Consider the following 14,850-nt stretch of genomic DNA (forward strand, 5'->3'; position numbering starts at 1 on the left):
TTATTTATTTGTTTATTTAAATCATATATGACACAAAAGAGGACAAGCTAGCAGATACTAAGCGATTCTATCTTTCTTGGCTAAGGAAAAATGGTTACATTTTCTGCTCAAGCAAATCACGCCGGCTGTTGCCATGGTGACCGTTTGCTTTAATTGCTAATGGAGTTGTACGTTTTAAGGCCTATATCAAGGCCTATACACACTCCGCAAGAAGAGAGAAATGTATTCTTTCTCCCGAAGCTGCAAGCTGTCGTTTTTGACATATATTGTGGAAATAACTTTTTTTCTTGCATGTTGTCTCACGGCTGTTATTATCACTACAGTCATATATTACCATTACTGTATACAAATGCTCCAGTGTTAAGGACCTAGAGATCTTGTGGAGTGTGAAATGTCCTGGCCAGAAGGAACTTTGCCCTTGCCACTCTGAAGAACATAATGTCTCTATTTTGTCTGTATGTATTAGCCTTTAGACTTGGAAATGATGTGTTTTTAATGGCACATATCTGCTTTTATTGCAAAAGCCATTCAGGTTTTCTGAAAAAGGTTTCCCCTGTGGAGCAGCCTTCCTTAAGGCCTTGGGGTAGTGGACACTATTAAGTCACCGTGTGCTTGGATTATTGTGTTTGTGTTGTTTAGATTGTTTAACTTTTATACTAGTTTTTATTGTAAATTTCCATTTAACTAAATTGTATGCATTTATTACAGCATTTCAAGATCTCTGCTTAGATTTTCTATATCTGGTGTATCCCTCACTATCGTTACCACAAATGGGTTCTCCTAGAACTCAGTGTCAACTTTCCGTTAATATGCTTAGATATTGCTTTCACATAATATTAAAATTTTCTGAGAAATAGAATTCTGGGTTTTCATTCGCTGTATGTCATATTCAGAAATATTAACAGAAACAAATATATAGCCCTGCATGTAATTAACCCATACGAGTTTTACTTTTTGAATTGAATTACTGAAATAAATAAACTTTATTATTAGGTACTAATACATTGATTCTACTGCCCTCATGTATAAAAACTGTTTAATAAATACAGAATGTTTGTATCTCACAAGAAATATATCAGTGAGGAAAGTAGTTGTACCTGCAAATCTTGGTAAATACGCTTAATGGTAACATAAGGTTTTTGTATAATGCATTAACTTGTTAAACAAATGTTCATTTTTGCCATGGCTGCTGCATGAGAAAAAGCCCCCGTGTGGAATGCCGGGTAGTGGGTAACTACTACGTGCGTATGTCAACGTAACATCATCGTGTAGGCCTTTACAGTGATACCTGTCTGAAATAAGAAGTTATCCTCTTATAAGTGTGTTTTCAAACAATGCAGATGCACCTTAGGGTTGGTGTGTTAAACTGAATTATTGTTTACCGTGCAAAATAGCAACGTCGTTTTTGTTTTTTTTTTCGTCTGTTCTTCAATAACAACTCGTGGAGCAGCCATAAACATCCATTTGATGCTACAGTAATTGTGGCAGCCGCTCAAAACTATAAAACGCAGAAATTTGTGATAAGTGATCGGTAGGTGATGCTATCATAAAGAGGCCCGTCACTCTGATGCTCAGTCTGTTCGGTTCCAGCCAGGAGGACTGAGCTCCGCCCATAATGAAGCGAATCTAAGCGCTGATTGGTTGCTTTCTACGTCAGTCTTACGCATTCCCCTTCCAGACAACAACATACCCCTGCTCAGTGTTAGAAGTTGAATTCCGAGGGCGCTAATATGAGAAGAAACTACCAGTGAAAACACTCTTGGGGAACTAATAAGCAGGCCTGTGAAGGATGGTATGATGGTATTGTCCTGCTAGCTGGAAAAACTAGCGTTAAACTGGATTGTCCTGGAGTCAGAAAGGACGGCTTGTCCCCGATACTCTGCTAGCGGTTTAGGGTCTACTGGAAAAAAAATGAGGTTCGCCCAGTTTTTGTTGAAAAACGGCTCGTTGGCTGGAATACCGAAACAAGTGGAGAGGTTTTCCAAGTTCTCTCCATCCCCGTTATCCATGAAGCAGTTTATTGACTTCGGTGAGTGCTGGTGGTTGATGTTGGGCTATATGTCACATACAGAATACATTTACATTACGCCACTAGCGTCACTTTAGCAAAAGTACGGGTCATGCACATATAACTGCATTATTGTTCAGCTACGAGTATTTCATCTGCACAGATTATTCCAGGTTAAAAAAAAAAAAAACATATCTGTACAAATATGTGTGATGGTTTAGAATTGCCTGTAACATTTACTTGTTTTTGCTGCGGTCATAACGTTGCTGTAATTTTGTTTGACGCTTATGTGACCGCAGGCTCTGCCAATGCGTGTGAGAAGACGTCCTTTGTGTTCCTCCGACAGGAGCTTCCTGTCAGACTGGCCAATATCATGAAAGAAATTGATTACCTCCCTGACAAGCTTCTTGGGACTCCATCTGTAAAGCTCCTGACGAGCTGGTAGGATACCTGGACTCCCTTCAGATTTGCTGTGTTAAATAGAAAACATGTCACCAAGCATAAAAGGCCTTAAATATCTTACTGTGTTCATCCAGATGGGTGGTTGTAGCACTTTCCTTTTCAAACTATGAGTTGCAGAACAGAATGAATCTCATTCAGGTCAAGAGTGTTGGCAAACAGTACCAAAATCCTCTAATGATAACACCTTGAGGAAAATCTCCATTATGTTTAGTCTTTTTATAGTAAAAAAAAAAAACTATTACCATCATTATGCTTAATGATCTTACGTTTAATTACATATAAGGAGTACATTAAATACAAACTGTAGCACACCTGTTAAATACTGATAAAGAGTTGTTTTCATATATATGATTTTCTTCAAACTTTAATTACATGTTCATCAGTCCTACTGTGGAATAAATACAATGTTTTCGGTTTGTACTTGACGCTGTGAAACATTAGCTGGGAGCAGCTCTCCTCTGCCTCTCGGTTTTTCCTGTTTACATAACAGAATAAGTGTCACAGATATAAACTTTTGAATGCTCAGTATAGTTATTTGTTTCGGCATGAGGTTTCATGTTAAACCTGTGAGGATAGTCCATATCAGCAGAGAGGCGGACACATCTGCCTGCTTGCATGGTGGGACATGAATACATATTTTACAACCTGAACATGACTTGAGGGACACGCTCAGTGCATAGAAAGCACCGTCACAAAGCCAGTGACCTTTCACCCAGTTTTATTTTATGTTAACAGAGTGTAAGAGAGTGTGAGCTCAGCACTCAGGTTCTCTTGATCCTCTGGCCTGGACAAGAAGTTCCACACATGACAAGCAGCTATTATTAAAGAGGAAGTGGCAATGTCCGTTAAGTGTAATTAATGTACGAAGGTTAAAATAAGATCAGCGATTCTTCAGCTATTTTGAAGGTCATCAGTTGTTTTCCTTTTCTTTACCTGTCTGCCAGGTATTCACAGAGTTTGATGGAGCTGGTTGACTTTTTAGAAAGAGATCCGGATGATAAAGATGTCCTAAAAAAGTAAGTAACCTTAACAGACATTTCATTACATGCTCCTTATCATGGTGTAGGTTTTCTGTAGTCATCACTCAGGGAATTTACCTACAAACGTCTAACATATAATATATATTAACAGTGACTCCACAATGACTTCAAAAAAATAAGGTCTTAACCTAAAAATAGATATGTTTTGAAGCGTTAACTACTATGGTAACATATTTAAACTCTCTTTTATTTGGCATTCAGTTACAGAATTTTCTTTTTCGTTGTAACTTATTAAATGGTTCTGGATGCAGTTTCATCAACATATTAGAGTTCATATTTTGCTCTTCTGTTTGTAACTATAGGACAGAGTAACTCCAGGATGGGATTTATTTTAAGCCTTTTAGTTTGGACGGATGGATGGATGGATGAAAAACAGGGCCTTTGAATGTTACATTCATCCATCCATTTTGATTATGCAACTTCCATACATCTGTCCATTCAGTTTCCAAATGCACAGACTGAATTAGGGATGGGTGATACAGACTTAAGAGTTTATCATGATATGTTCTGGTATTTATTATGACCAATTTAAAAGATGCTGTATTTTTTGCCCATAGTTTGTATGGCTGTGACTTCAGTGATGTGCAGTCACAGCCATACAAACGTAAAAACTACACTTGAAAAAAAGCAAAACAAACAAAAGAACCCAACAAAGAACAACGCACAGAAATCACATCTAATGGTATAATTAATTATATGTTTTATTTTCCAACAGTGGAAAAAAAAAGAAGATAAATAATAACAATCCCAACAATACTTTTAGTTTTTGGGGTGTGCAAACATCACGATAAAGATAAACTGTAAGAAAATTACCCCCCAGACTGAAGGTATATGTACTATTGAATCATAGTGAACGTTTGTACAAAAGTGCCACAGATACCTTTAAAAAAATAAAGAAACCTTTCTAATCAGTAATTAATTAGCTAGTACCAAAAAAAAAAAAAAATACATGTGATCTGAACCCAATGAAGCATCTTCCCCCACTTACTCACGCCTCCTTGCTATAACCCGTAGCTTCACACAGACTCTCGTGAATGTCCGGAACCGGCACAACAACGTGGTGCCCACCATGGCTCAGGGTGTGCTGGAGTTCAAGGAGGCGTTCGGCGTGGACCCCGTCACCAACCAGAATGTCCAGTACTTCCTGGACCGCTTCTACATGAGCCGAATCTCCACACGCATGCTCATGAACCAGCACAGTCAGTATAGCACTCTGTAATAACTGTGAGTTAATCAACACAGATCCTAACACAACTCATGTCAGTAATGGGGTTCTGGTCAGCCAATATAAGCTATGATCGGAATATGTTTTACATCTCAAAATCCATTACGAGCATTCAGGAAATATGTATTTTAATTCTCTGTTGTTTAATTTCAGGTTACAGCAAAGTTAAATATTGATTCCAAACATATTTAAGATTTAATTTCTATAATTGTCTTAAAGTTACCTTCAAGCTTTGCTTGAGAGTTTTACAGCAATGCAACACAGGAAACAATTATTGCATCTGGCTGAATGTCAGCACTGTTTCTATATGCAGTAAAGTATTCATAACCCAGAAACCTTTTCAGATTTTGCAACATTACAACCACAAACGTCTGTATTTTATTTCTGTTATATGTGATAGACTAACAACGTAGCACAGGGTTTAAAAATCAAAATACTTTTGACAGATAGAAACCATAAAAGTGTGAGGTACGTTTAGAGACAGCCTTCAAGTCACTACTCTGTAGAAGCACGTTTTAGTGCCATTACATCTGCAGGTCCATTGGGATTATGTCTCTAGCAGCTATAGAGGGCAACATTTTAGCCTGTCATTTCTTGCAGAATACCATAAGTTCAGCCAGACTGGGTGGACTCTAATAGGTATTCCTCTAGGATTGCTCTGCATTTACCTCCATTCATCCTTCCATCAACTCTGAGCCAACCAGCTTCCCTTTCCCTACTAAAAAAAAGCATGATGGGACTTCTTATTTGCTCTTTTCTGCAGTGGCTTTCTTCTTGTTTCACATCCATGAAGGTCAGATTTGTGGAATCCAAAACAGATAGTTGTGTAGACTGAATCTCCCACCTGTGCTGTGGATCTTCGCAGATCCTCCAGAGTTACAATGGGGCTCTCATCTGGTTCCCTGATGAACGATCTGGGTCTGTCAGTTCGGGTGGATGGTCATGTCTTGGTAGATCCGCAGTTCTGCCATACTTTTACTAATTTTGGATGATAGATTGAACAGTTCTGTACCTTTGGATATTATTTCAGAACCTAACCGTGCTGTGAACGGTGTCACAACTTCATGACTGGCTTGTCTGGTGTTTTACTTGGTTCTATTGATGTTGTTTGTTCACTAAAAAACCTTTGAGGCCTTCAGAACTTCTATATGTATACCTAAATTACACGCAGACAAGAGCTTGGAAGCAGCATTTCAAAAAGCAGTCTCAGCTTTAACCAAAAAAGTCAAAACGTAACAAAAACGCTGCAGGTACTGAACAGGGTCAAGATCCAAACACTTACATTACAGACACTGCAGGAACATGGAGACTCAAGGCAGAGACGAGGATAAAGGGTCGAGTTGTAACGCAAGGAACCCACAAAAACATAATGAAACAAACCAACTAATATGCAGAGAGAAAACAAAGGCAGGTAATCAAAGGAACTAAGGACAGGTGAGGCAAGGAGGCAGGAAGGCAGAGGGAACAGGTGAACCTAATACAAGTAATTAACAAGACACCGAGCAGACCTAAAACAAAACTATAAACAAAGATAAAAATAAAGCATAAGAATCAGGGATAAACATGAACTGAAGGAAACTGAGAAACTGAAGGGAACATAAGAAACACCAAATCTAAGAATGAACAAGGAACCCATAAAGCAAACCAGATTACAGAGTAATGAAACCTAACACCACACAGACTGAACTGACAGGAAGGGAAGCAGAGAACACAAGGACTAGGATGTAAACAAACAAAATGTAAACAATAAGTAAACACAACCTAACCAGAGCGGCTGGAGAAATATGATAATTAGTAAACAAAACAAAACACAAAGTCCAAAATGTCACATCCTGACAGTACTGTGTAGAATAACTGAAGTTTGAACTTTTAATGTGACAAAATGTGGAAAAAAAATGTGAAAATGTTGACAGTGTAGAAACACTTTTGCAAAGTACTGTATGTCAACAAATAAGTTTAATTCCCTTACATGCACCTCAGATGGTTTAGTTTTAATCATCAGCACGCCACACATAATCAGGAGTGCCTATACAGCATATTAGCATATTTTATGTCCTATATATTGCTTGTTTTTGTGTTTCCCATAGCATTAATCTTTGACGGCAGCGTAAATCCGGCCCATCCCAAACATATTGGCAGCATTGACCCCAGCTGTGACGTGGTGGAGGTCGTAAAAGGTAATAAGTGATCTTGACCTACTGTCTGTACACACAGTCTGATACCTAGTTTCCACCACTGTCTCTTTTCACTACTGCACCTTTTTTGACCTTATTATATACTACTGGGAGAGAGGGCTTACTCAAAGAGGAAGTTGTGTTATCATAATAAATAGTGTGGGAACTGTTCAGGGTTTTGTGTAATCTTGTCATCCATGAGCCATAAAAACAAGATCTGATGCTCACCATTTTGTCCAAGTCACCATGTTCTTTGTTGTTAAAAAGTCTTGTAAAGAAGCAACAATGTTTTGTGTTGTGTTACTTTGCAGATGCCTATGAGACCTCAAAAATGCTGTGTGAGCAGTATTACCTCACCTCTCCTGATATGGAGATCAAGGAAGTCAACTGTAAGTCAAAGGCAACACATGCTTTCAATTTTCAGTGTGCAGTTTTGTTATAGTCAGATTTTTTTCTTCAGACATCTCTCTTGAGGTGTTAGTTTTTCTGCATTTTTTTGCAATCTGCAGGTTCTCATCTTTTCTGATGTAACTTAGAGTCAGGATGTCTGTTTCCTGTCAGCTGACCCTGACAAAAACCCATAGTCAGCATCAAAAATAACTTCATTTGAACCTTACAGATTACTCTTGTTACATTTGTTAATGCTTACTTTTGCTGGACTTGTATTACCTAGTAGTACTACTAAGAAGTATAAATCAGCATACGCATGTTCTAGCATTTTTAATAATATTGGTTAAAGGAAGGTTTTAGGAAGATTTAATGTTAGGGTTGTGTTCATTTGCTTTAGTCATTTGTGCTAAAAACCATAGAGTCCAACAAGTAATATAAGAGAAAACTACACTTGTGAATCTCAATCTGGCACTGTTTGCAGGTTTTAGTAATGCTCTGCAAGTGTTGAGTACAATGTATGTCCCTTCAGATCTGCAAAACCTGACACAAAAGAACAGAACAGAAAAACACTTGCACCAATTAGACATTACATTATGACCACTGACAGCTGATTTGAAGAACACCAGTAATGATGGTATCTGTTTGTGGGGGGATATATTTGGCAGCAGGTGAGCACGTTATCCTTAAAGCTGATGGTAAAAGCAGGAACAAGGAGCAGAAAGAGGAATTTAAGGTGTTGACCTGACCTACAAATTCCCCAGATCTCAATCCAGTTGAGCATCTGTGGGATGTGCTGGAGTCCAATCTATGTCAGATAGCACAGCACACCTTCAGGAAACTATTGGGGTCCATGCCTCGAAAGGCCAAGGCGGTTTTGACAGGAAGACAGGCACCAACACACGATTAGGCTGGTGGTCATAATGTTATGCCTGATTGGTGTAATTTAAGAAAGAATGAGAACGAGAATGTATGCCATTAAAGTTGGTGCTGTTCACATGAGTCCTGGTTTCCATGGAGATTTTTTACTAATTGACATTTTAAAATCTGACTCTTCTGTACTATAATTACATGCAATTAAACTGTGTGGCATTTCAATGTGACTGTATTAGGCTGAATTGTAGTTGAATGAATTGGACTGAATTGAATATTGTATTTGTATTTTGACTAAATTTGAATATAATATAATATAATTTATAACACAGTACACTCAGATCCAATACAAGATAAGATAGAACTGGATATGAATTTGACCTGTTCTTTATGTAACACTGTTTACTATAATTTGTTTCACAGCTAAAAGCCCCGGCCAGCCCATCCACATCGTATATGTTCCATCACATCTGTACCACATGCTGTTTGAGCTCTTCAAGGTACAGCACCCAGCCAACTTTTAAATTAAGGTGCAGACTATTTTTCTCCCCTGAGGTTTTCACTAGTTTCTCATCGTTTTCCTCTTTCAGAATGCGATGAGAGCCACCGTAGAGACACATGAGACAAGCCCGACGCTGCCCCCAATTAAAGTCCGCGTTTCCCTGGGCATTGAGGACCTTACTATCAAGGTATCGAACACACCTTGTTGTTTGAAAGGCATTAGTGCTCACATGAATTATTTATGACACTAAATATAGTTCCAAATGTAAATTATTCATGCCTTTGTTGAGTAGATGTCGGACAAAGGTGGTGGCGTCCCCTTGAGGAAGATTGAACGTCTCTTCAGCTACATGTACACCACGGCTCCCAGTCCCGTCCATGTAGACATGTCCAGAAACGCTCCTCTGGTAAGGATAAATGCACCACTCGTGCTTTTAAATATTTGTTTATAATCTTAAAATTAAAGTTTAAAGTTGCATTTTGAAGAATTTCTTTTTTTTTTTTTTTTTTTATGAAATCTACATTAGTGTTTTAAGCTCAGGATAAAAGTGAAATGAATGGTAGAGCTCGATAACCTGAACGGAGTCTTACATAATCGAACAGAGCTGTAAGTCAGCTGATTACACAGTGAACGAATGCACTCAGCAACATGTTGTTGGTTTAATCTGTAATCAGGGATAATCAAAGCTTTTTCAAAGTGTAGTTTATGTTTAACAGTTTACTGGCCACATGATGAAGACTTTTGTTTTTTTTTATCTGCCTCCTACTTTCAGGCTGGTTTCGGTTATGGCCTGCCCATCTCTCGCCTTTACGCTAAGTATTTCCAGGGAGACCTGCAGCTCTACTCCATGGAGGGCTACGGCACCTCAGCTGTCATATATTTGAAGGTGAGAACGAAGCTTTTTCTGCTCTGGCGGGGGGTCCAACAATAATTTCAAGGAATCGACTTAATTCAATAAACTACTAAAACATATAGTAGATTTTCTGAATGGTGGCAGATGTGGAGTTAGTTCTGTAATACAATCCACAGTCCCATGCAAAACTACTCTCACTGCTTGAACTTTACCACATTTTGCCACGGCACAACCACAAACAAAATTTGAAAAGGAGTAACATGCATTGGCATTTGACCCCGTCACTCAGATACCCCTAAACCAAATCCACTGCAGCCGATTGCCTTCATTGGTCACCTAACTAGCTTTTCTCTGAAGGCCTCAAAGGTTTGGCGGAGAACATTAGTGAGCAAACAGAACCCTGGAGACAGAGGAACATGGCAGACAGGTCAGAGAGAAAGTTGTGGAGAAGTTTAAATAAATAAATATTGTTTGTACATCTCAATGAACACTGTTCAGTCAATCATGAGGAAACTAAAGGAGCATGGCACAACTGCTGACTTACCGAAAGATGGCTGTCCAGCTAAACTGAAAGACCGAGCAAAGAGAGCTTCAATTGCAGAAGCAGCCAAGAGGCCCTGGATAACTCTGGAGGAGCTCCACAGCTCAAGTGGAAGAATCTGTTGATATGACAACTATTAGTTGTGCACTCCATCTGTTTGTGGTGAATATGGGAGAGTTTCTAGAAGAAAGCCAGAACAAGTCTTGAATGCAGCTATCAGACGCCAGTGACCAGATGAGACCAAAATGAAACTTTTAACCCTACGTGTAAAATGCCATGCATGAAGCACTGCACATTGCTCTCAACACACTGCCCCCAGCGCTGGAACATAGTGGTGGCACCATCATGCTGTGGGATGCTTTTCTTCAGCGGTAAAAGGAAGCCTGTATTTACACTGAGATTAAATCACACACAAGTGGACTATTTACTAATGCGATGACTTATTTTGCTTTTATTTAGTGGTATCAGATTAAAAGAGGATGAAAGAAAACGCTCCACACTTTTCTGATTGTGATGCATCTCTTGCCGTCCACTTCACAGTTATGATCTACTTTGTGCAGATCTATCACACGCACACATAAAATTCCAATAAAACACTTGAATGTTTATGGCTGTAACAAGACAAATGTCAAGGGGAATTAATACTTTTATAAAGTAATGTACATCTGACGAACGTCTCTCCGGTATGGGGTATGACTAACAAATGTTACAAATAAAATAATGGACAAGATATCTTATAATAAACAGATTTAACATAACTCTGTAGCAAATTAGTTTGCACCTAGGATCTCATGGTCATTCACAGAGATATGTCTGCGTGAAGTGGGATTCTGAGAGTAATTATTTTCTTTCTGACGTTTCAAACCAGGCCCTGTCCTCAGAGTCAGTGGAGAGACTTCCTGTTTTCAACAAGTCTGCCCTGCGGCATTACCAGACCAGCACAGAGGCGGACGACTGGTGCATGCCCAGCAAGGAGCCTAAGAAACTGGGCAAGTATGACAGGACCCAGTGAAAGTGGACCGAAGAGAAAATGGAAGAGACTCTAAAATAGAATAAATGAAAGTGTAAAAAATGAAGGACGTTATCAGCATGTTGTTGAACTTGGATTTGTCTGTGTGACATCTAGGATGTTCTCTCAGACGAGAAAGTTTTAAGAAGCTTGTGATGAAAAACTTGCTTTCAAAGAAAATGATAAACTTATTTCAGACCAGCTTCTGAAAAGTTTCACAAAACCTCATTCACCACATATAAGTTTGTGCTGCTAATTTCGTTTTTTGTTTTTTTTTTCTCCTCAATCATCACGCTCAGGCACAACTATTTAACTTTTCTCTTTTGAGAAGCGTCTTCACATGCAAACATTAAAAAAGTTTGGAGAATATGTACACATGTATTCCCACTGTAACTTTTACTGTCACTTGCAATCATTGCTCCAGATTCCACATCCACAGACAGCCTCACCCACTGGTCTTCCAGGTGTTTTTCTTTAGTGTTTGTAGAAAGGTTTTTTTTTTTTTGCAAATGTCACTCCTTTAACATTTCTCTAACATTTTAATGCTGAGGTGCGTGTGTGAAAAGACGGACAAACAATCCTCGGTTACTAACAGTCCTATGTAAGGTGTTTGTGTCCATGGCTTGGAAAGCCCAGCTGAAAGCAGCCGGCGCGGGATCACTCAGGTTAAATATGATGAGCGCAGCATCACAAAGGGAGCAAAGTCAGCATTGCTTAATTTACGCAGCCTCCACTACTAAAAAACATAGGCAATAATTTGTTCTGTATTTTGTGATTTTAAAAGTGAGATGGAATCTAAATCTGATTTTTTTTTTTTTTTTTGCTAAAAAATTGTGAAAGATTTTCTTACTTACTGTAGCATCGAATCCATAAATGCTGAATTTCCTAAAACCTAAAATGGCTAACGGCTGCCGGGTTTGGTTTGGTTTGGACAGAACTAAACAAACAGTTTTTCAGTATTTCCTAAAGTAACTGTCAAAACTTGCATAGCAGATTAAGTGTTTTGTAATGATTCATGTGTTTTTGTCATTCAGTTTTCATTTTAAAATGCTGCGTAGGAATGCAATGCAAAGCATGTAGAAGAGAAGGCAATTAATGTTCCTTTATTTTTATTTTTCTGCTAGTGATCCATTTTTTTAAAGGTTAAAACAAACTAGATAGGCCAGCATGGGACAGCTTTAGTCCACATGGCAGATGCATCATGTGCAGCTTACAGATCTAAGGAACAACAATTGCTGCCAAACACATGTGTTTTCTTGTCTGGGATAGACAATAGCAGCCACTCTCCACATATAGTAATAACACAGGTATTTGGACAAAGAGTCTTGTTGCTAAGTTGACCATTAGCAGTAACCCACTGAAAACATTTGGTGCCTTACCACCCAATATTTCGCTCCTAGAGTAAGACGGAGAAAATATTTCAGTAAGAAAAACCACTAATGAGGTCTGACACAGTGCTCTGTGAAAGTCTTTGGCCATTTTATGTGAAAGACCAACACAAAGTAGTGCGTGATTGTAAAGAGGGAGAAAATGGTACATCGTTTTCAGAAATGTTTTACAAATAAATATCTGAAAAGTGTGGCACACATTTGTATTTAGCCCCTCCTGAGTCGGAGTGTGAGTCTTTAGGGGTATGCCTATACCAGCTCTTCAAGACTAGACACTGAAACCATTTGTCTTTGTAAAAATATCTTAAGCTTAGCCAGATTGGATGGAGAGTGTTTGTGGACAGCAGTTTTAAAGATTTGACACTGATTGTCACTTAGATTCAGGGTCTTTGACTGGACCATTCTAACACATGATTATACTTTGATTTGAGGTATTCTATTGCAGTTTCCTTCTGAAAGGTGAAGATCCAGCCCAGTCGGAAGGCTGCAGCATTTAACAGTTTTCTTTCCAGGTTTGCTGTGTGTTTTTCACCATCTACTTTCTTATCAACTTTGTCCAACTTCTCTCAGTGCTGTACATAAACCTTCCCCACAGCATGATGCTGCCACCACCCAATTTCAAAGTGGGGATGGTGTGTTCAGGGTGATGCGCAGTGTTAGTTTTCCTCCACACAAAGTTCACTTTTGTCTGAGCTGACCAGAGGAGCTTCTTCTACATCCTCGCTGTATCCCCCTGTGGAAACAGAACGTCATATCATCTTCTTTGAACAATGGCTTCCTTATTCACGCTCCTCCATAAGCACTGAATTTGTGGAGTGCACGACTAATAGTTGTCCTGTCAGCTGATTCTTCTATTTGAACTGTGGATCTCTGCAGCCCCTCCAGAGTTACCAATGGCCTCTTGGCTGCTTCTGCCTATCAGTTAACCCCTAATTATTCACTACTTTGTGTCAGTCTATTTTATAAAATCCCTTTAAAATACATGGAAGTGTTTAGTTGTGACAGAACAAACTGTAGAAAAGTTTAGGGTTATGAATAGTTTGACCTCGTGAAAAAATTGAATCTTCTCTCCTCAGTGATTTGCAGATTCATTTTTTTTTATTTTGTTTTGTGATGACTTTACAACTCTTAGCTTTTCTTTGGAAGCGGGGTTGATTATTTAAATAGCTTATTTTGAAAGTTTGATGGCCGTGGTTCATGATTAATTAAAGAAAACTGCCCTTCTGCCCTGTGATATGACACACGGTGAGCCATCGCCTTGTTATCGTTAACTGACAAGATTACAAAAACACACAGAGACTTCGTTGCAGTTGACCTGTAGGAGCAGCTAAGAGGAAAGCTGTATTGATCTAACTGATATGGCCTTACACGCTGGGATAACATATTACCAGTCATATACCAGACTCATTTCGGTTTTTTTCAGTTGTCCATTCTGCCTACGCTTTGTTTAAAACTTCCAGTATTACTTCATTGATTATTGCATGTCCAGTTTTTACAAGAATGACTTAAAGGCCAAGTGTTACCGCTGAGCTCAGCGTGTGGTTCGTCACAAAACGGATTGTTTCATATTACCTCCCATTATGTCATTTTGTTTGATTTCATATTTGCAGCTTTCAAAATGTTATTGAATTGTAAACGTTGCCACCACCTGACATAATGTTAACATGTGATCTCCGAAGTGTTTGCTTGAAACTAAAAATCTGGTTCCATTTTAAAAGAACTTAATCAATAAATGTGTTTCTGGTGTGTAAACACTTCTGTGTGCCTCTGCTCCTCTGTAATAACTGGTGGAACTGTTGTCTCCCTCCACCTCCTCCTCTTCCTCTATCTTGTTTTTGGAAACTTTGGTCGGTTTGTCAGTGACCATAGCAGACACAGTCTAGTGGTTTTTCATGGCCGGCTGCCATCAGGAGCTGGGAACAGACTGTTCTGGTTTTTGAACAGCTTCATTAGCGTGCCTGGTGATTTTGTGCTGTGTTTCTGTCACCTTTCAGTTTGCCTGTTTCTGCTCTGTTTTTTCACCTTTTCATTACAAATTATTTGGATGAATGCAGTATTAAAACTGGATTATTACAAGATAGTTAAAGAGCATTAAAAAAGTAAAGTACCCTTAAATCCCTTTGGTATTCATTTTAAATAGATTTTGTCAGTCAGACATTTACATACATCCATCATTTTCAGTTTTAAATGGTGCATTTGGACTGTTTCTTTTCCAGGGTGCAAAGATGATACAATAAACAACCTCAAGGAATTTTTAAAACGAAAATTGGGTGCAAAAGTTTTTGAATCTACACACATGTATAAAATTATACATAAAGACTTAAACCAATATCTCTGCTTTCTCTACTTTTACATGTACATGGACTGTGATGATATCCTGTTCTTAAT

The 14,850-nt window shown here is 38.6% G+C and overlaps 1 protein-coding gene across 2 annotated transcripts; it reads left to right on the plus strand.

Moving 5' to 3' along the window:
- Positions 1-1,599: 1,599 nt before the first annotated feature.
- pdk4 (pyruvate dehydrogenase kinase, isozyme 4) lies at positions 1,600-14,577 on the plus strand. Of its 2 annotated transcripts, XM_047384148.1 has the most exons (11): positions 1,649-2,029; positions 2,308-2,449; positions 3,415-3,486; positions 4,525-4,709; positions 6,823-6,912; positions 7,221-7,298; positions 8,593-8,669; positions 8,760-8,858; positions 8,964-9,077; positions 9,444-9,557; positions 10,934-14,577. In XM_047384148.1, exons 1-11 carry the CDS (start codon positions 1,912-1,914, stop codon positions 11,075-11,077), a joined length of 1,233 nt encoding a protein of 410 aa, XP_047240104.1. In that variant the 5' UTR covers positions 1,649-1,911; the 3' UTR covers positions 11,078-14,577. The 2 variants fall into 2 exon arrangements, 1 of the variants encoding a protein (XP_047240104.1); XR_007041046.1 differs by lacking the exons at positions 8,593-8,669; positions 8,760-8,858; positions 8,964-9,077; positions 9,444-9,557; positions 10,934-14,577 and having other exon boundaries at positions 1,600-2,029; positions 4,525-4,734; positions 7,221-7,265.
- Positions 14,578-14,850: the final 273 nt, after the last annotated feature.

The sequence above is a fragment of the Girardinichthys multiradiatus genome, chromosome 13, assembly GCF_021462225.1.
Source record: "Girardinichthys multiradiatus isolate DD_20200921_A chromosome 13, DD_fGirMul_XY1, whole genome shotgun sequence".
Taxonomy (NCBI): domain Eukaryota; kingdom Metazoa; phylum Chordata; class Actinopteri; order Cyprinodontiformes; family Goodeidae; genus Girardinichthys; species Girardinichthys multiradiatus.